The sequence below is a fragment of the Chlorocebus sabaeus genome, chromosome X (assembly GCF_047675955.1).
Source record: "Chlorocebus sabaeus isolate Y175 chromosome X, mChlSab1.0.hap1, whole genome shotgun sequence".
NCBI classification, from domain to species: Eukaryota; Metazoa; Chordata; class Mammalia; order Primates; family Cercopithecidae; genus Chlorocebus; species Chlorocebus sabaeus.
The window spans coordinates 98,940,133-98,961,088 of record NC_132933.1 but is presented as its reverse complement, the minus strand read 5'-3'; the positions used below and the strand labels follow the sequence as shown (position 1 = coordinate 98,961,088).

At 43.3% G+C, this 20,956-nt stretch overlaps 1 protein-coding gene across 3 annotated transcripts in view; it reads right to left on the bottom strand.

The window, feature by feature from the left end:
- FAM120C (family with sequence similarity 120 member C) overlaps nt 1–20,956 on the bottom strand; it is a 119,104-nt gene that overhangs the window by 16,669 nt on the left and 81,479 nt on the right. The window contains exons 11-13 of one of the 3 annotated variants that reach the window (XM_007991793.3): nt 6,623–6,737; nt 3,192–3,401; nt 1,167–1,368 (exon numbers count right to left, since the gene is read on the bottom strand). In XM_007991793.3, coding sequence (XP_007989984.1) covers nt 1,167–1,368; nt 3,192–3,401; nt 6,623–6,737 — 527 coding nt within the window. The remainder of the gene's footprint in view (nt 1–1,166; nt 1,369–3,191; nt 3,402–6,622; nt 6,738–20,956) is intronic. The other 2 variants (XM_037994928.2, XM_037994929.2) reach the window with 2 other exon arrangements.

Here is a 20,956-nt window from a genome sequence, read left to right as displayed (position 1 = left end):
ACGCCTGTAATCCCAGCACTTTGGGAGGCCAAGGCGGGCAGATCACCTGAGGATGGAAGTTCGAGACTAGCCTGACGAATATGGTAAAATCCCGTCTCTACTAAAAATACAAAAATTAGCCGGGCTGTGGACAGAGGGAGACCCTGTCTCAAAAAAAAAAAAAAAAAAAAAAAAAATCTTGTTTCACCACAGGACAGATTGTCTGAATTATCAGGATCAGTATCTGAGCAACCTAGGCATGATTATGTATTCATCGTTAAGCTGTAGTTCAGGTGCCACCGTAATTTATACATATGTTGGTGTGTACATATGTGTGTGTGTGTGCATGTTTGTTTTCCTCACTAAACTGCAATCCTCTGGTGGCATGGATGGTGACATATTTCTCTCCATGCTTCTGGAGCTGAAGGAAGGGAAATGTGTCAAGTATATTCCCAGAGTGGAAATGGATACATCAAGCTACTGCTGTCTGCCAGCACTGGCCGTTTACTCTCACTGATCTTCCTGCAAGCTCCTGTGTGCATTGCCTATAGGGAAGGAATGAACGGACAGCAACCATGAAGAGCCGGTCCATATGACTTACAGTTCTCTAAAGTAATAAAGTGGGTTCCGGTTTCCACATCAGTCACTTCATGAGTTTGGTTGGTGAGAGTCAAATCCCTGGGAACCAAGTACCTCTATGAAGAGTGGTCTTAGAAGTCAAAATGGACATAAGCTGCTCTTCAAACTACATAGCACAGAATATAAATGAGATGAGGCTGGGCGCTGTGGCTCACGCCTGTAATCCCAGCACTTTGGGAAGCTGAGGCGGGTGGATCACCTGAGGTCAGGAGTTCGAGACCAGCCTGACCAACATGGTGAAACTCCATCTCTACTAAAAATACAAAATTAGCCAGGTGTGGTGGCGCATGCCTGTAATCTCAGCTACTCAGGAGACTGAGGCAGGAGAATCGCTTGAACCCAGGAGGTGGAGGTTACAGTGAGCCGAGATCACACCATTGCACTCCAGCCTGGGTGACAAGAGTGAAACTCCATCTTAAAAAAAAAAAAAAAAAGTCAATGAGATGAGACATATGTGAAACTGTTGATCCTATTATTGACAATAATGACTGGATAGATTATTATGACATAAATTGAGGATGGTAAATACCTCATTCTTAGGTACTGACCTGCAAATCCCCGGCTCCTCCCTTGAGGGGGAAGTGGCATGGAGCCCATAGCTCGGGAATAAAGTGAAACAGGGTAGAGAGAGGGCACCATAGGAGGCACAAAAGTAGGTGACGGAAGTAGAGCAGAAGGCGGTGGATGATTCATGTTGATTCCTTCAAGGATGCTCTGTCTCATCTTTTCCACTTTGGTTGCCAGGTCAGCCTTCAAATGAGGAAGAGTAATAATAGCAGCTGCCATTTTTCGAACTTGTCCCATGTTTTAGGCCCAGCATGGGGCACTCTAGGTACAGTCTCACAATTCTATTCCCATTAAGTGAACTGAGGCCTGTCGTTAAAGGGCTCAAAGCTACACACTCAGGAAGCCTGTCTGGCACCAAAGCCCTGACTCTTTACATGACATCATACTACCATATGAGTTCTGACTCAGGGCTTGTGATGTACATTGACTAGGTCAAGGAAGAAAAATTTAACAATAAGAATTACTGATGGTCTATTACATGGCTGGCATTGGGCTGGGTCACTTTCTAAGGGAGATGTAACAGAATTAGATAAAAGAGAAAATAAAAATCTGACAAATAAAAAGCCTTTTAACCTTCTCCCCCATATCCAAGATTGGAGATCCTGATACCTCTAGCCCAGGGGTCTGCAAACTTCTTCTGAAAAGGGTTAGATAGTAAATATTTTAGGCTTTGTAGGCTATATTGTCTCTGTCACAATTATTCCACTCGGCTACTATAACATGAAAGCAGTCACAGGCCAGGCGTGGTGGCTCACGCCTGTAGTCCCAGCAATTTGGGAGGCCATGGCAGGTGGATCACCTGAGGTCAGGAGTTTGAGACCAGCCTGACCAATATGATGAAACCCCGTCTTCACTAAAAATACAAAAAAAATTAGCCAAGCATGGTGGCGTGCACCTGTAGTCCCAGCTACCTGGGAGGGTGAGACAGGAGAATCACTTGAACCTGGGAAGCGGCGGTTGCAGTGAGCCAACATCGCACCACTGCACTCCAGCCTGGGCGACAAAGTGAGAATCTGTCTCAAAAAAAAAGAGAAAGAAGTCATAGATGGTATGTAGATGAATGAATGTGGCTGTGTTCCAATAACATTTTATTCACAAAAACAGAGGGTGGTCTGTATTACAAAAAACAGGTGGTTTGTAGCACTATGGACAGCGCAAAAAACTATGGATAGTGACAAAAAACAGGAGGTGTGCTGGGTAGTCTGCCAACCCCTGCTCTAGTCCCTCAGCTCTTTTCCCCACCAAAATGGATAAAGGAGTTAAGTAAGGTTTCCTTTCCCTTGCCTCCCCTCATCTTCCCAATGTTTCATTTAAAAAAATCCCTTTGGGAGGCTGGGGCAGGTGGATCACAAGGTCAAGAGATTGAGACCATCCTGGCCAACATGGTGAAATCCCGTTTCTACTCAAAATACAAAAATTAGCTGGGCCTGGTGGTGCATGCCTGTAGTCCCAACTACTTGGGAGGCTGAGGCAGGAGAATCGCGTGAACCTGGGAGGCGGAAGTTGCAGTGAGCCGAGATCACGCCACTGCACTCCAGCCTGGTGACAGAGCGAGACTCCGTCTCAAAAAAAAAAAAAAAAAAAAATCCTCTGCTTCTACTCTATCATCAACTTTACTATCCTCTTCTGTTTCCAAACACAGCTCCTTTACAAAAAAAAAAAATTGCTTGCAAAAGAGACAGTCAGTTTTTGTAAATAAATCCTGAGTTGGAGGGAAGGTATATAGTATATCTGAATATTCCATGGATAAGAAATACTCAGAGTAAGAAAAAGGATATGAAAACTTCAAGCTTATTAAAAAAAACTTTCCAACGTAAAATTTTACAACATGTACATATCAGACTTTGGGCCTTTGGGACCACTGTTGACTTAAGTCAGGTTAAAGTGAGACATAGTCTCCTGCTTCCGCCCCATCCCTCTCCAATATGTCTGCTCCTTTCCCCTCCCTGCCCGTTCACTCCCACAGGAGATCAGAGCTAGTCCTTAGCAGCCTGACATGCTGGTACCTGGCCATCACAGAGCTCAACCAGAGATACTCGCTCTCGGCCTGCTTTAATTAGCTTGCTCTGGAACAGCTTGCCATCAAAGTAAATCCATGGACAGCAATGCTCCCAAGGGACTGGCTGGCCACAGGCATCATTAGCAAACAGAGCTGTGTCGACTCCACTCATGAAGAGGGCAGCAAGCTGGATCCCTCGGGCATCCAGTTTCTCAATCTGAAACCACCACAGATGAAATATTACTATTAAGAAACTACTATTCTTGGTAACATTTACTCTTATTCCTGTCATGCTGATTCTTCCAGTTAAATTTGAACATGCTGTCATTCAATGTAGACATCTCAGTGCATAAGCAGCTTCTATCCATGTCTTTCCCCTAAGATGATTTGAAAGGTACTCATTACAACATTAAAGACACCAACCTGAGACATTTTTATTTTCACCTGTCAAATTAGAAAAAAATTTACAAAGTAAAGGCTGAAAGAACACTCAATACTGCTGCTGCTGATGCAGTGAAATAAATGGGCAATCATATAAAGCTGGTAAAAAATGTATATTACATGACCAGGTGCAGTGGCTCACGCCTGTAATCCCAGCACTTCGGGAGGCCGAGGCAGGCGGATCACCTGAGGTCAGGAGTTCGAGACCAGCCTGGCCAACATGGTGAAACCCCGTCTCTACTAAAAATACAAAAATTAGCCAGGCGTGGTGGTGGGAGGTGAGAGCATCACTTGAACCTGGGAGGTGAAGGTTGCAGTGAGCTGAGATTGTGCCACTGCACTCCAGCCTGGGCAACAGAGCAAGACTCCATCCCCCCAAAAAAAAGGAAAAAAAAAAAAAGAAATGTATATTACAATTAAGCAATATGTATGAAGAACCCTGAAAATGTTCACATTTGTTGAGTTAGAAATTAAACTTGCAGATACCAACATCATGTTTCTTGTACAGCCTGAAAAACTGTGAACCAAAGAAAATTCTTTTCTTGACCGGGTGTAGTGGCTCATTCCTGTAATCCCAGTATTTTGGGAGGCTGAGGTGGGTAGATTGCTTGAGGCCAGGAGTTTGAGACCAGCCTGGCCAACATGGCAAAACCCTGTCTCTACTAAAATAAGTTAGCTGGTCATGGTGGCATTTGCCTGTAATCCCAGCTACTCAAGAGGCTGAGGCAGGAGAATCGCTTGAACCCAGGAGATGGAGGTTGCAGTGAGCTGAGATTATGCCACTGCACTCCAGCCTGAGTGACAGAGTGAGACTCTGTCTCAAAAAAAACCTCTTTACCGATTACCCCGCTTCAGGTATTCCTTTATAGCAACTCTAAATGGAGTAAGACAACACGTAACAGAGTAAAACTGAAAACAACCTAAGTCACCAATATTATAACAATTAAATGATACATCCATATGATAAAATATTTATTAAAATTTTTAAGACACAGAAAATATGTGCTATGTGAAATGGAAAAAAGCCACAATATATAATTACATAAATACTACCTCAACTACGTAAAAAATGTATGACAGAAGACTGGAAAAAAACCTGAAAATTCCCACAGTGGTTATCTCAAGCCACTGCATTAGAAGACAGCTTTAACAGGAAAGTGTTTGCAGGTCCCCTCCTAGGTGTGGTTTAGCACGAGCAGTTATTCTAGGACAAGCAATACTACATTTACTGCAAAAAGCAAGCATTCACTGGTTGTCTTGAGTCTGTCTCATCTTTCCTTAGTTGACCTCACTTAAGATTTTGCAAGTCTTATTGAACTTTACCTTCTAGTTTACCTTGGGTGCTCAAAGGAACAAGGTTACTAAAGTCAAGGGAGGGATTAATGCATTAATGGCTACATTTATTGAGTACTGTGTATATAGAATATGTGAGACACTGGCCGGGCGTGGTGGCTCACGCCTGTAATCCCAGCACTTTGGGAGGCCAAGGTGGGTGGATCACCTGAGGTCAGGAATTCGAGACCAGTCCGACCAACAGAGAAACCCTGTCTCTACTAAAAATACAAAATTAACCAGGCGTGGTGGCGCATGCCTGTAATCCCAGCTACTTGGGAGGCTGAGACAGGAGAACCGCTTGAACCTGGGAGGTGGAGGTTGTGGTGAGCCAAGATTTGCGCCATTACACTCCAGCTTAGGCAACAAGAGGGAAATTCCATCTCAAAAAAAAAAAAAAAAAAGGACACTGTTCTAGGGGTTTTACATGGATTATTTTACATAGTATCCTCACAAACTGACATAGTTGGATATGTGACCCCTCCAAATTGCATGTTAAAATGTGATCCCCAATGTTGTAGATGGAACCTAGTGGGAGGTGTCTGGGTCATGGGGGCAGATCCCTCATGAATGCTTGTTGCCCTCCCTGTGGTAATGAGCGAGTTTTCACTCTATTAGTTCATGCAAGAACTGATTGTTAGAAAGAGCCCAGCACCTTGCCCTTCATTTTTTTTTTTTTTTTTGAGACAGAGTTTTGCTCTTGTTGCCCAGGCTGGAGTGCAGTGGCATAATCTCGGCTCACTGCAATCTCCGCCTCCCGGGTTCGAACGATTCTACTGCCTCAGCCTCCCGAGTAGCTGGGATTACAGGTGCCCTGCCATCACACCCGGCTAATTTTTGTATGTTTAGTAGAGACAGGGTTTCACCATGTTGGCCAGGGTGGTCTCGAACTCCTGACCTCATGATCTGCCCATCTCAGCCTCCCAAAGTGCTGGGATTACAGCACGGCTGCCCTTCTCTTACGTGCCCTGTCTCACCATGTGACACGCTGGCTCCTCTTGTCTTATTCCCCTCACCTTCTATCATGAGTAGAAGCTTCCTGAGACCCTGACCAGAAGCTGAGTAGATGCTGGCACCATGTTTTATGTACAGTCTTCAGAACAATGGACTCAATAAACCTCTTTTCTTTATAAATTACCTAGTCTCAGGTATTCTTTTATAGCAACACAAAATGAAGTAATATACAATTGTACAAGTAAGGAAACTGAAGCTAGAGAGGTTAAGTAACCTGCCCAAGGTCTATTTTCTGGGTTTATTTTCTTCCTTATGCTTTCCTATACTTCTACTTAATACTCAGTACCTATCACTAAAAGGAGATGTGTCTGAGTAAATAGACACAAGCAGGGGACACCAGGATATGTCCCTTATAGTGTATCTTGTAAGAGTCAGAACCCTTGCCATGGTCTATGGGCCAAGATTTATTTTCCTTGCATAATATCCATCTTTTCTGTCCATTCTCATTTATCAGTATGAGAGTAGTGTAGCAGGCACATCTTGGCTTTATTCATAGACATAAATATTTGGCTAAAGTAAATCAAACAGTTACCTGCAGTTAAATCAAACAGTTACTATTTTCCTCAGCTTCAGGCAAAAAAAAAAAAAAAAGACCTCAAGTAGTGCTATAAGCTCATAAAAGAAAACTTAAATGAGGGTACATGAAATCACCTTGAGTTCTTGGAGTCGATCTGGTTCATAAAGCTGGGTAGACACTGCCTGTGCAAGGAAGGTGTCTAGCTCATGGCGATGCAGGATTCGGCCACCAGGCCACTGAACCATGTACCTAGAAAATAAAAGCACTGCTATTAGGCCACAAAAGCTCACTTATTCATGTCACAAAAACTTATGAAGTTAAGAACCTATCATGAGCCAGTACTTGGCTAGATTTTGGCAATACTAACTGAATGAAGGAAAAAGAATCTCTGCTTTCGTTACTTCCAGTCTGGGTGGTAGAGGAAACAGTCATGTACATCGATAATGACAGGACAGTGTGTTAAGTACCAAGATGGAAGAATGCACAGAGTACTTGCTATGAGAGCATAGAAGAGGGCCATGACTGTAAAGGTGAGAGATGGCATCCTGAGAAAAGTCAGCAAGAGTTCAGTTTCAAAGGGCCTGTAGAATTTACTGAGACAAAAGGTGGGGAAAGGATGTTCCAGGTTGAGTGAAGAGTATGATGTGTGAAGGCCTGAAGGTGTGGTTCAGCACAATGCACCAGCTTCCATATTGCTGAAGCTAAGCATGTTTGGAGTGACAGGAGGCAAGATTAGCAAGTAGGCCAGATTGGCGGCAGCCTGAGGAACACTGAGGGCTTCAGGTGGTGGAAGGTGCGGTCATGAACCATATCATGGTGCTCAAGACATGACCCAGGATAAGTGAAGTTCACATAAAAGCCCAGAATGTTTTAACGGAAAGAGCATGCATTTTGGAGAGAGAAGATCTGAATTTGAGTGTTGGTTCCTCCACCTACTAGTTGATAGCTATGGACAAATTATTTAACCTTTCTGAGCCTTGGGTTTCTTCATCTACCAAATGGGGATAATAAAATTTGCCCTGCTCTTTTTACAGGGTGGTTGTGAGGATTAAATAGAGTTGCTAAAGAAAAGAATGAAAAAAAAAAAAAGGTTGGGTGCGGTGGCTCATGCCTGTAATCATAGCACTTTGGGAGGCTGAGGCGGGCAGATCACTTGAGGCCAGGAGTTTGAGACCAGCCTTGCCAATGTGGTGAAACCCAGTCTCTACTAAAATTACAAAAATTAGCCGAGTGTGGTGGCGGGCGCCTGTAAACCCAGCTACTCAGGAGGCTGAGGTAGGACAATCCCTTCAACCTGGGAGGCGGGGGTTATAATGAGCCGAGATTATGCCATTGTACTCTAGCGTGGGAGACAGAATGTGGGGGGAGGGGGGAGAGAGGAGGAGGAGGAGGAGTAAACAATGACGATGAAGAAGATGACAACAAAGAAGAAATTGTGTGTGGGGGGGAAATAAAAAAGAAAGTAGACCAGAGAACAGAGACTCAAAAACAGGATTAAGGAATTTGGATCTTCATCCCGAAATTGTAGGAAGACACTGTAGGACTGTCAGAAGGACTGGTTTGATAATGACTGGCTCTGGTTATTAATATTGTTTCTTTTTTTGGATTTATAGTTCCTTGATTTACCTTTGCCCATTCTTTCATTTTTAACCTTTCCATCTTATTTCATTGGCAAAATGTAAAGCAAAAATAGAAGAAAATGAATGCAAATGCAATTACAGCGCGAAACTTTTATATACCACTATTAAGCTATAATATGTAAACCATACCTAAAATACATTTAAATTCGCAGAAGATTTGAATAGTACAATAAATAAGGTTTAAATACTTGACTGACTTAATACAAAAAAACACATTCTTTTTAAGTGCCCATATGAGTTCCCATGAGGTCTAGGATCTTGCCTGTTCGCCTTTGTTTGTGTTTATTATCCTTTATTTATTATGAACTATCTAGCCAAGTACAGGGCATAGAATAGGTATTAATAAATATTTACTGAAAGAGCGACTGATGCATTAATCAGGTCATGCCAAGCCAAAAACAAAACAAGACAAAACTCAACAAAAATCTTTCAAAGCAGAATTTTACCAGTCATATCCTGAACCACTGTGCAAGAAAAATTGACCTAAAGGAGCCAAGTGTGGGAGAACAGCGAACTCACAGAAAGACTAACACAATGCAAGGGGTGTGATTTTAGAAGTTGAACAGATTGTTCTGGGTGCTCTGAGTCAGTGACTAAATTTACCTCAGAGAATCTAGATAAGGCTCCACAGACGAGGGAACATTTAATTTCCTAGGGATTGGAGCTTTTTGTTTGGTTTGTAGTTTAATGTTAATTTGCAATTTTAAATGTCTCTCTAACCTTAATAGACTACATGCCAGAGTGGATGCTTAATAGATGTTTGCTGAACTAATAAGTCAATGTCAGGATATTTATAAGGAAATGCTAGCTCCATCTTTGGGCCCGCCCTACTATTCAACTACTCTTGAATGAATTATGAGACAGAATGTAGTGGTCTAATGAGTCACAGGAGTGAGAGGCTCAGAAATGGGGCAGCAGGAAATAATTATTAAATCAACCAATATTTACTGATGCTTCATCATGTGCGATTTTTGGAATTATATGATTCCACTGGGGATTTTCCCTGGAAAATAACAGCATTACTTATTCCCAAGGAATTTCCTCAATTTTAATGATGACAGCTTTATTATTGCTATTAGTGTTACATTACTACAAATATTACATACAAGCTTTAATATATGCAGCAAACTATAAGTTATACATAAGAATAACATTTACTAAATGCCTCTGATATTCTAGATACCTTGCTAAGAACTTTAGCTACAAAGTATGTCATGGCAAAGAATGCAAGCTTGGAGACTGACATCCTTGGTTCTAATCTAGGTTCCACTACTCCTTTTCTTTTTTCCTTTTTTTTTTTTTTTGAGACAGAGTCTCGCTCTGTCGCCCAGGCTGGAGTGCAGTGGCAGGATCTCCGCTAACTGCAAGCTCCACCTCTTGGGTTCACGCCATTCTCCTGCCTCAGCCTCCCGAGTAGCTGGGACTACAGGTGCCTGCCACCATGCCCGGCTAATTTTTTGTATTTTTAGTAGAGACAGGGTTTCACTGTGTTAGCCAGGATGGTCTCGATCTCCTGACCTCGTGATCTGCCTGCCTCGGCCTCCCAAAGTGCTGGGATTACAGGCGTGAGCCACTGCACCTGGCCTCCGCTATTCCTTTTCTATGTGACTCTGGGCAACTAAATCCCCTGGACCTCTAGGGGAATTAGTTTGCTAATCTTTAGAATGAGGATGGCACCACCTACATCTCAAAAGGTTGTAATAAGTAAAGGAGAAAAAGTACATAAAAGCACTAAGACTAGCCTGGGCTAGTCTTTTTGTAGAGACCCCCATCTCTACAAAAGATTATTAAAAATTAGTCATGGCAGCCAGGCACAGTGGCTCACGCCTGTAATCCCAGAACTTTGGGAGGCCGAGGCGGGTGGATCACGACGTCAGCAGTTCAAGACCAGCCTGGCCAACATGGTGAAACCCCATCTCTACTAAAAATACAAAAATTAGCTGGGCATGGTGGTGCGTGCCTGTAATCCCAGCTACTGGGGAGGCTGAGGCAGGAGGGCAGGAAAATGGCTTGAACCTAGCAGGTGGAGATTGCAGTGAGCCGAGATCGTGCCACTGCACTCCAGCCTGGGTGACACAGCAAGACTACATCTCAAAAAAAAAAAAAAAAAAAAAAAAAAAAAATTTAGTCATGGCTCATGCCTGTGGTCCCAGCTACTCAGAAGGTTGAGGTGGGAGAGAGAATTACTTGAGCCCAGGAGGTCAAGGCTGCAGTGAGCAGAGATTCCACCACTGCATTCCAGCCTGGGTGACAGAGCAAGAACTTGTCTCAAAAACAAAACAAAACAAAACAAAAAAAAACCCCAAAACCAAAACAGCACTCAGCATAGTGCCTGGCACAGCAGGTGCTCTTAGTTACCATTTGTAACTGAACGAATTATGGTATAATCCTTTCTTTACAATTTGGTAAAGTTCTTCTTTTATCATATATTACATTCTCATACATACAAAAATCTGTTCCTATCCTATTTATTCCATGTCTATTTCTCACGCCAGCATCATAGTGACTTAAATTTTAAATGTGCTTTAATACTCGGTAGCTCCCCTTTTACTCCACATCTTTTTTTTGGAGACAGGCTCAGGGCAGTGGTGTGATCACGGATCACTGCGGTATTGATCTCCCAGGCTCAGGTGATCCTCCCACCTCGGCCTCCTGAGCAGCTGGGACTACAGGCTTGTGCCACCACACCTGGATAATTTTTGTATTTTTTATTAGAGTTAGGGTTTCGTCATGTTGCTCAGGTTGCTTTTAAACTCCTCAGCTCAAGTGATCCGCCCGCCTCGGCCTCCCAAAGTGGTAGTATTACAGGCGTGAGCCACTGCTCCCAGCCCACATCTTTTTTTTGTTTGTTTTTTGAGACAGAGTTTCACTCTTGTCGCCTAGGCTGGAGTGCAATGGCACGATCTCGGCTCACTGCAACCTCTGCCTCCCGAGTTCAAGCAATTCTCCTGCCTCAGCCTCCCAAGTAGCTGGGATTACAGGCATGCGTCACCATGCCTGGCTTATTTTGTATTTTTAGAAGAGATGGGGTTTCACCATGTTGGTCAGGCTGGTCTTGAAATCCTGACTTCAGGCGATCTGCCTGCCTCGGCCTCCCAAAGTGCTGGGATTACAGGTGTGAGCCACTGTGCCAGGCCACATCTTTTAATTTTAAATAACATTTACAATTTTATTCTATATACTAAAGTATATTACAAAAGCTTAAGTTCATTCTCGTTCAGAAAATGTAAAAAAAGCATAAAGAAAATAAAAAATATGGTGTGAGTTGGCTAAAAGTAATAAATAAAAAAATATTAATAAGAAAAATAAGGCCAGGTGTGGTAGCTCATGCCTGTAATCCCAGCACTTTAGGAGGCCGAGGCAGGTGGATCACTTGAGGTCAGGAGTTTGAGGCCAGTGTGACCAACATGGTGAAACCCCTTCTCTACTAAAAATACAAAAATTAGCCAGGTGTGGTGGCGTGCACCTGTAGTCCCAGCTAGTCGAGAGGCTGAGGTAGGAGAATTGCTTGAGCCCAGGAGGCAGAGGTTGCAGTAAGCTGAGATCATGCCACTGCACTCCAGCCTGGGCCACAGAGCGAGACTCTGTCCCTAAAAAATAAAAAAATGAAATAATTTGTAATCTTACCATTTAGATATAAGCACTGTTAAGATCGCTATGATTGTGGCTTCTTTATTCCTGGCATCTGAATTCTCAACTTTTTCATACTATATACAGAATATCGTATCTTGCTTTTTTTACTCGACATTATACGATGAGAAATTTTTGTTCATTAAATACTTTTCAAAAACATGATTAATGACTGCATGTTCAGCATGTGGGTATATCAGTTAGCTTAAACATTCCCGTAAATTACTATTAATATATTTTCTTTTATTATAATACTACAAAGATATTTACATATTAAATCTTGCCTGTATCTCTGATTATTCATTCCCTTAGCATAGATTCCTAGAAGTGGAATTATTAGGTCATAGGTTATATTCATTCTGAAGGTCCTTAATACATACAGCAAAATTGTTTTCCAGACCAGACCCAATTTACATCCTATCCCAGCAGTATATCAGCATTGACTGTCACCGTTAATCACTGATGATTTAATGGGCAGAAAATAAGTCTCTCATTATTTAAACTTCTTTGATTGCTAAGGATGAGGTTGCATATATTTCTCAAACACTTATCTACTTCTATGACTGATCTATGTCTATCACAGACATATTAATTTGCCTGTTCTGTCTATGCCCCTTCTCAGATAACGTAAAGCCCTATTTTTATAACACTGACAGCTATTTGGACAAGGAGTGGATACCTGATCCAAGTGAAACAATTCATGGCTTGCCAATCAGAGTCTTCAGAACTGGAGCTAAGTGATGCATCGACCTTATAAAACACATGCAGAAAGAAGAGCTACCTATGCAGGCCCAGGAGAGAGTGGGCAGTCTCTGTTCCTGCCTCTCCAGGACCATTCCCTGTGTATACTACTTTTCTTGTCCTTGGATGACTAGGAGACTACCTGTTATACCTTTACGTAAAGTAAGATAGGTAGAGTGGGCTGGGCATGATGGTTCATGCCTATAATCCCAACAGGAGTAGCAAGACCCCATCTCTACCAAAAAATAAAAAAAAAAGAGAGGAAAAGTGAGAGAGCTAGAATGGCTTCTGTTTCTTCCAAGCAAATGAGTCTGAAGAGACTGTCATTGACCCATCTGTGCTATCTTAGATATCTATTCTGATATCTAAGTCTTTTTTTTTTTTTTTTGAGATAGAGTCTCACTCTGTCGCACAGGCTGGAGTGCAGCGGCGCGATCTCAGCTCACTGCAAGCTCTGCCTCCCGGGTTCACGCCATTCTCCTGCGTCAGCCTCCCAAGTAGCTGGGACTACAGGCGTCCGCCACCACGCCCGGCTAATTTTTTTGGTAGTTTTAGTAGAGATGGGGTTTCACCATGTAAGCCAGGATGGTCTCGATCTCCTGACTTCGTGATCCGCCCACCTCAGACTCCCAAAGTGTTGGGATTACAGGCGTGAGCCACCGCACCCGGCCTAAGTCTTTATATATTGTGAATATTAACAGTGTCCTAACTGTTGCAAATATTTCCCCGCTTAGTTTAATTGTATGTATTTTGGGACATAGATACAGTCACAGTTACTGATCTTCTCCTTTTTATATCTTCTTTTTTGAAGGAGGACTCAGTCTTTATTTATTTATTTTTATTTATTTATTTATTTAGAGATGGAGTCTTGCTCTGTCACCCAGGCTGGAGTGCAGTGGCGTGATCTCAGCTTACTGCAAGCTCCACCTCCCAGGTTCACGCCATTCTCCTGCCTCAGCCTCCTGAGTAGCTGGGACTACAGGCGCCTGCAACCACACCTGGCTACTTTTTTGTATTTCTAGTAGAGACGGGGTTTCACCGTGTTAGCCAGGATGGTCTCAATCTCCTGACCTCGTGATCCGCCCGCCTCGGCCTCCCAAAGTGCTGGGATTATAGGCGTGAGCCACTGCGCCTGGCTTATTTTTTTATATTACTTCTTTTTTTTGAGATGGAGTTTCATTCTTGTTGCCCAGGCTGGAGTGCAGTGACACGGTCTCGGCTCACTGCAACCTCTGCCTCCTGGGTTCAAGCGATTCTCCTGCCTCACGGTCCCAAGTAGCTGAGACTACAGGCATGCACCACCATGCCTGGCTAATTCTGTATTTTTAGTAGAGACGGGGTTTCACCATGTTGGTCAGGCTGGTCTCAAACTCCTGACCTCAGGTGATCCACCCACCTCGGCCTCCCAAAGTGCTGGGATTACAGGCATGAGCCACTGTGCCCGGCCTATTATGAATAATTCTACATGAACATTTGTGAACATGTTTTTGTGTGGACACGTGTCTTCATTTGATGCTCCCATCAGCAATGTATGAGGGTTCCAATTCCTCCACATCCTTTTCAACACTTGCTGGATGTCTTCTTTTTAAATCTCCCACTCCTGATCACTTGTCTTTTTGATTATAGCACCTGAATGGGTGTTAACTGGTTTCTCATTGTCGTTATGATTTGCATTTCCCTGATGATCATTTTTTCATGTGCTTATTGAACATTTGTATTTTTTTTTATTTTTTATTTTTTGAGATGGAGTCTCGCTCTGCTGCCCAGGCTGAACTGCAGTGGTACAATCTCTGCTCACTGCAATCTCCCCTTCTTGGCTTCAAGCGATTCTCCTGCCTCAGCCTCCTGAGTAGCTGGGATTACAGGCCCCCACCACGCCTGGCTAATTTTTGTATTTTTAGTAGAGACAGGGTTTCACCATGTTGGTCAGGCTGGTCTCGAACTCCTGACCTCATGACTTGCTCTCCTCGGCCTCCCAAAGTGCTGAGATTACAGGCGTGAGCCACAGTGTCCGGCCGACATTTGCATATGTTCTTTGGATAAATGTCTATTCAAATATTTTACCAATTAAAAAAATCGATTTATTCATCATTTATTGCTTTACTTGTAGGAATTCTTTTTTTTTGAGACAGGGTGTTGCTCTGCTGCCGAGGCTGAAGTGCAGTGGCATGATCATGGCTCACAACAGCCTCTACCTCCTGGGCGTAAGCAATCCTCCCACCACAGCCTCTAGAGTAGTTGGGACCACAGGTGCACAGCTACACCTAGCTGCTTTTTAAAGATTTTTTTTGTAGAGGTAGGGTCTTGCTATGTTGCCCAGACTGGCCTCAAACTCTTGGATTCAAGCAATTTTCACACCTCGGCCACCTTGGGATTACAGACGTGAACCAAGGTGTTGGGATTACACACATGAGCCAGTGTGGCCAGCCAATTGTTTGAGTTGTAAGAATTATTTATATATTATGGATACTAGGCCCTTATCAGATACATGGTTTGCAAATATTTTCTCTTGTTCTGTGGGTTGTGTTTTCACTTTATTTGTAGTCTTGTTTCTAGCACAGAAATTTTAAATTTTGATCTAGTCTAACCTATTTTTCCTTTTGTTACTTATGCTTCTGGCATCATATCAAAGAAACCACTGCCTAATCTGAGTTCATGAAGAATTATAGCTCTTGTCTTCTAAGAGTTTTAAAGGTTTTAGTCTGACATTTAAGTCTATGATATATTTTGAGTTAATGCTTGTATATAGTGTGAAGTAGAGGTCTAACTATTCTTCTGCGTGTTAATATCCAACCATCTGTTGTAAAGCCTATATTTCCCCCATTGAATTATCTTGGCATCCTTGTCAAAAATTAATTGACCACAAACAGCACAGTTTATTTCTGGACACTCAAATGTAATTCCATTAATTTATATGTCTATCCTTATTCCACTGTTTTTGATTACTATACCTTTGTAGTAAATTTTGAAACTGTAGTGTTTGTTCTTTTTTTCAATATTATTTTGGCTATTCTGAGTTTGTATTATTAGTCCATTTTCTTTTGCTTATAACAGAATGCCTGACAGTGGGTTATATATAAAGAAACTGAATTTATCTCAAAAGTCCAAACTCTCATCTGTGAGCCTGTGAAATCTAAACAAGTTGTCTACTTCCAAGATCTTAGAATTGGCCTGTAATCCCAGCATTTTGGGAGGCTGAGGCGGGAGGATCGCTTGAATCCAGGAGTTTGAGACCAGCCTAGGCAACGCAGTAAGCCTCCATCTCTATAAAAGATTTAAAAATTAGCTGGCCATGGGCTGGGTGTGGTGGCTCACACCTGTAATCCCAGCATTTTGGGAGGCCGAGGTGGGCGGATCATGAAGTCAGGAGATGGAGACCATCCTGGCTAACACAGTGAAATCCCATCTCTACTAAAACTACAAAAAAAATTAGCTGGATGTGGTGGCGGGCACCTATAGTCCCAGCTACTAGGGAGGCTGAGGCAGGAGAATGGTGTGAACCCGGGAGGCGGAGCTTGCAGTGAGCCGAGATTGTGCCAACGCACTCAAGCCTGGGTGACAGAGCAAGACTCCATCTCAAACAAACAAACAAACAAACAAACAAACAAACTAGCTGGCCATGGTGGTAAGTACCTGTGCTCTCAGCTACTCAGGAGGCTGAGGTGGGAGGACTGCTTGAGCCCAGGAATTTGAGGCCCCAGTGAACTGCACTTCAACCTGGGTGACAGAGACTCTGTCTTAAAACAAACAAACAAAAAACACACACATAAACAAAACACAAGATCTTAGAGTTGGAGAATGATCTTTTTTGACTCCATGTGGCGCCTCCTGGACACACTGTGGTGGAAGCTCAACCCGCAAGGCCTCAGATAGCCCTGTCTATATGGGTGCAAAGTATAGGCCACATGGTTGCTCAAACTGGTTGGAATCCATTGCCTGAAGGTTTCCCAAGTGGGCAATGCATGCTGCCAGTGACCCCACAGTTCTGAGGACTCAGTGGCAGTCCCGCTCCCATGGCTCCACTACGCATTACCCTGGTTGGAGACTCTGTGGCAGCTCCAACCTTATGTTCCTGCTGGGCATTGCTACAGTAGGGGATCTCTGTGGTGGCGCTGGCTCTGCAACAAGTCTCTACCTGGGCTCCCAGGCTTTCAATGAGATCCTTTTAATGGGTAGAGGTTGCGAAGCCTCTACAGCTTTTACTTTCTGAGGGCCTGCAGAATTATCATCATGTGGATGCCACCAAGGTTTACGACTTGTACCTTCCTGAGCTGCTGCCTTCCTGGGCTGAGGCATGAGCCACACCTGGGGCCATGTGAGATATGGCTGCTCCAGCTGGAAGGGCTGACATGAGGGAAGCAGCTTTCCCGAGTTGGCACAGGGCAGCTGTGTCCCAGGCCTCCTCCACTCCCAAACAATTCTGTCCTCCTAGGGCTCTGGGCCTCTAAAGGGAGGGGCTGCCTCAAAGATCTCTGAAGTGCCTTTAGGGCCTTTTCCTCGTTGACTATTAGCACCTGGCTCCCTTTTAGGCATAAAGTGGTGGCTCCTCTGCATCCTTGGTTCCACTCCTGAAAACTCTTTTTCATTCTCTACCACATGGCAAGGCTGTGAATTTTCCAAATGTTTCTGCTCTGTTTCCCTTTTCTGTAGCAGTTCACTGTAAACAGTTAGATGTAACCATGCGGTAGCCTGAGCACTTTGCTGCTTAGAAATTTCTTCTGCCGGCCGGGCGCGGTGGCTCAAGCCTGTAATCCCAGCACTTTGGGAGGCCGAGACGGGCGGATCACGAGGTCAGGAGATCGAGACCATCCTGGCGAACACGGTGAAACCCCGTCTCTACTAAAAAAATACAAAAAACTAGCCGGGCGTAGTGGTGGGCGCCTGTAGTCCCAGCTGCTCAGGAGGCTGAGGTGGGAGAATGGTGTGAACCCGGGAGGCGGAGCTTGCAGTAAGCTGAGATCCGGCCACTGCACTCCAGCCTGGGTGACAGAGCGAGACTCTGTCTCAAAAAAAAATAAAAAATAAAAAAAAAATAAGAAATTTCTTCTGCCAGATACCAGAATTCATCATTCTCAAGTTTGGCCTACAACAAAGCCCTTGGACATGGACACCGTCCAGCCAAGTTCTTTGCCAATATATAACAAGGATGGCCTCTACTTCCATTTCCAATACCTCGCTCATCGGTTCCATGTGAAACCTTATCAGAATGGCCTTTACTGTCCATATTTGTATCACCATTCTGGTTGTAACCATTTAACCAATCTCTAAGGAGTTATAAACTCTTCCTAGTCTTCTTGTGTTCTAAGCCTTCACTAGAATCTTGGCTTTTTGTAGCCTGCTCCTCCAAATTCTTCCAGCCTCTGCTTATTACCCAGTTCCAAAGCTGCTTCCACATTTTCAGGTATTCATTATCAGAAACAGCCGCACTTCTCAGTACCAATTTTTTTTTCTTTTTTTCTTTTTTTAAGAGCCAGGGTCTTGCTCTGTCACCCACGCTGGAGTGCAGTGGCATGATCATGGCCTCCACCTCCTAGGCTAAAGTGATTCTCCCACCTCGGCCTCCCAAGTAGCTGAGACTACAGGTGCATGCCACCATGCCTGGCTTTTTTGTGTTTTTGTAGAGATGGGTGTCTATGTTGCCCAAGCTGGTCTTGAACTCCTGGGCTCAAGTGATCCTCCCACACCTTGGCCTCCCAAAGTGCTGGGATTATAAGCATGAGCCACTGTGCCCCGCCTCTTAAGTCTATTTTCTGTTTCTTATGGCAGAATACCTGAAACTGGGTAATTTATAAAGAAAAGGAATTTATTTCTTACAGTTATGGAATCTAAGAAGTCCAAGGTTGGGGGGCTTCTTGCATCTAGTGATAGCCTTCTTGCTGGTCATATGGTAAGGGGGCCGATCATGCTCATGTGCTATATGAGGTCTCTCTTCTTATAAAGCCACCAGTTCGCCTCCCATGATAACCCATTAATCCATTAACCCATTAATCCATGAATGGATTAGCCCCTTTGTGAGAGTAAAGCTCTAACGATTAAATCACATCTTAAAGGCCCTACCACTCAATACTGCCACACTGTGGATAAAGTTTCAATATGAGTTTTGGAGGGGACATTCAACCACAGCAGGGTCCCTTGTATTTACGTTTTTTTTTTGAGACAGAGTTTCTGTCGCCCAGGCTGGAGTGCAGTGGCGTGATCTCGGCCTCCTGGGTTGAAGCGATTCTCCCGCCTCAGCCTCCTGAGTAGCCGAGATTACAGGCATGCACCACCACACCCAGCTAATCTTTGTATTTTTAGTAGAGACGGGGTTTCACCATGTTGACCAGGATGATCTCGATCTCTTGACCTCGTGATCTGCCTGCCTTGGCCTCCCAAAGTGCTGGGATTACAGGAGTGAGCCATCGTGCCCAGCCTGTATTTACATATTAATTTTAGCATTAGTTTGTTAATTTCTGCAAAGAAGAAAGTTGGGAATTTGGATTCCATCGCATCTGTAGATAAATTTGCGTAGTATTGCCATCTTAACAATATTTTATCTTCTTTTTTTCTAGTCAGAAATCAATAAGAAGGATTTTATCTTATCGATGAACATGGGGTATCTTTCTGTTTACTTAAACCTTTTATAATTTCTTTTAACAGTGTTTTGTAGTTTTCAGTTTGCCTATATCTCAGGCAACTGAGGTATTTTGCCTTTCCTGTCACCAAGATTGTTAACTGTCTCTGACAATACTCTGGGCTTAAGGCTTGTATATTCTCATTTAAAAAAATCCTTTCCTAAAAGAAATAAAACAACCAAAAAAAATCCCTTTCCTATCTCAAGGTCAGTAAATAATTGCTTAGCTTTTATTCTGCCTTTTATCTTTTTTCACATTTATCTTTATAATTAATCCATCTGGAATGTATGTGAGGCATGGCTCTAAATGGATGTTTTCTCCCCAAATACAAATCCAATTCTCTAAATAATTATTTAAAAAATGCATCTCTTCCTAATTGATTTGTGATGCTTCCTTTAGCATATTTTAAGTTCTACTGTGTCAAGGGTCTTTTTTTTTTTTTTTTTTGAGACGGAGTCTCGCTCTGTCGCCCAGGCTGGAGTGCAGTGGCCGGATCTCAGCTCACTGCAAGCTCCGCCTCCCGGGTTCCCGCCATTCTCCTGCCTCAGCCTCCCAAGTAGCTGGGACTACAGGCGCCCGCCACCTCGCCCGGCTAGTTTTTTTGTAGTTTTAGTAGAGACGGGGTTTCACCGTGTTAGCCAGGATGGTCTCGATCTTCTGACCTCGTGATCCGCCCGTCTCGGCCTCCCAAAGTGCTGGGATTACAGGCTTGAGCCACTGCGCCCGGCCAAGGGTCTTATTCAGTATTATCTGCCCTAAAACAACGAGCTGTCAATTTTTGTGACAATATTACATTATTTTGGTAAGAGTTTATAATATACTTCGGTATAGAATACGGCCAAAACATCTCTTTTTTTTTTTTCCAATAACAGTCCTGCTGCAGGACCAAGATATAGCTTATTATTATTTTTTTGTTACATTTTCTAAGCTACTCTTGTTCATTTGCCTTTCCTGATGGACTTTAGAATTATTCTGTCAAGTGAATGAATACTAGTTCTTATATATCTTTATTCTTGATGTATCAGGATGGCACATGGTTAATTCAAATATCTTGTTATAACTGAGAGTGAATCCACTGCTTCTTAAAATATTTGCTTCTCAAGAGAGACTCCTCAACTTTACCCATAAACCAAGACGAGAAACCTTGTCCAATTTCACGTTCCATCTCTGAAAAACTGTTGATATTTGAATGAATTTTTGCTAGAAATAATAAAGCCTTGATGCATGCCTCTCCCATTCAGCAGGGCTGCACCTCACCTCCAGAAGCCTGACAGAGTTCTTCAGTGTCCCTCCCTCATAAGTGATGACTATTGTATGTGCAAAGGTTCTGCCCTTCTCAAACTGTATCAACCTTTCCTAGAAGACTCAATTTCACTAGGCCATCTAGGAATCTTTTACCTATTATAGTTCGTGTAAGAAATTGAGGAGTATAGGCTCCTAGCACTCAGTTAGGTTATAGTTCAATGTTCCCACCTGGTGTTTACTTTATATTGCTTGACACTGCAGTATTAAGGATAAGTTAACTTTCATTTAAAATTTAAATTTCCAACCAGACTTTATGCTAATCGTTAAAACTGCATTTTTTTCCTACCATTTTGTCTTCTTAAAAACACAGGAGGCCGGGTGCAGTGGCTCACGCCTGTAATCCCAAAACTTTGAGAGGCCAAGGCGGGCAGATCACCTGAGGTCAGGAGTTCAAGAGCAGCCTGGTCAACATGGCGAAACCACGTCTCTACTAAAAATACAAAAATTACCCCAGGTGTGGTGGCAGGCACCTGTAATCCCAGCTACTTGGGATGCTGAGGCAGGAGAATCGCTTGAACCTGGGAGGCAGAAGTTGCAG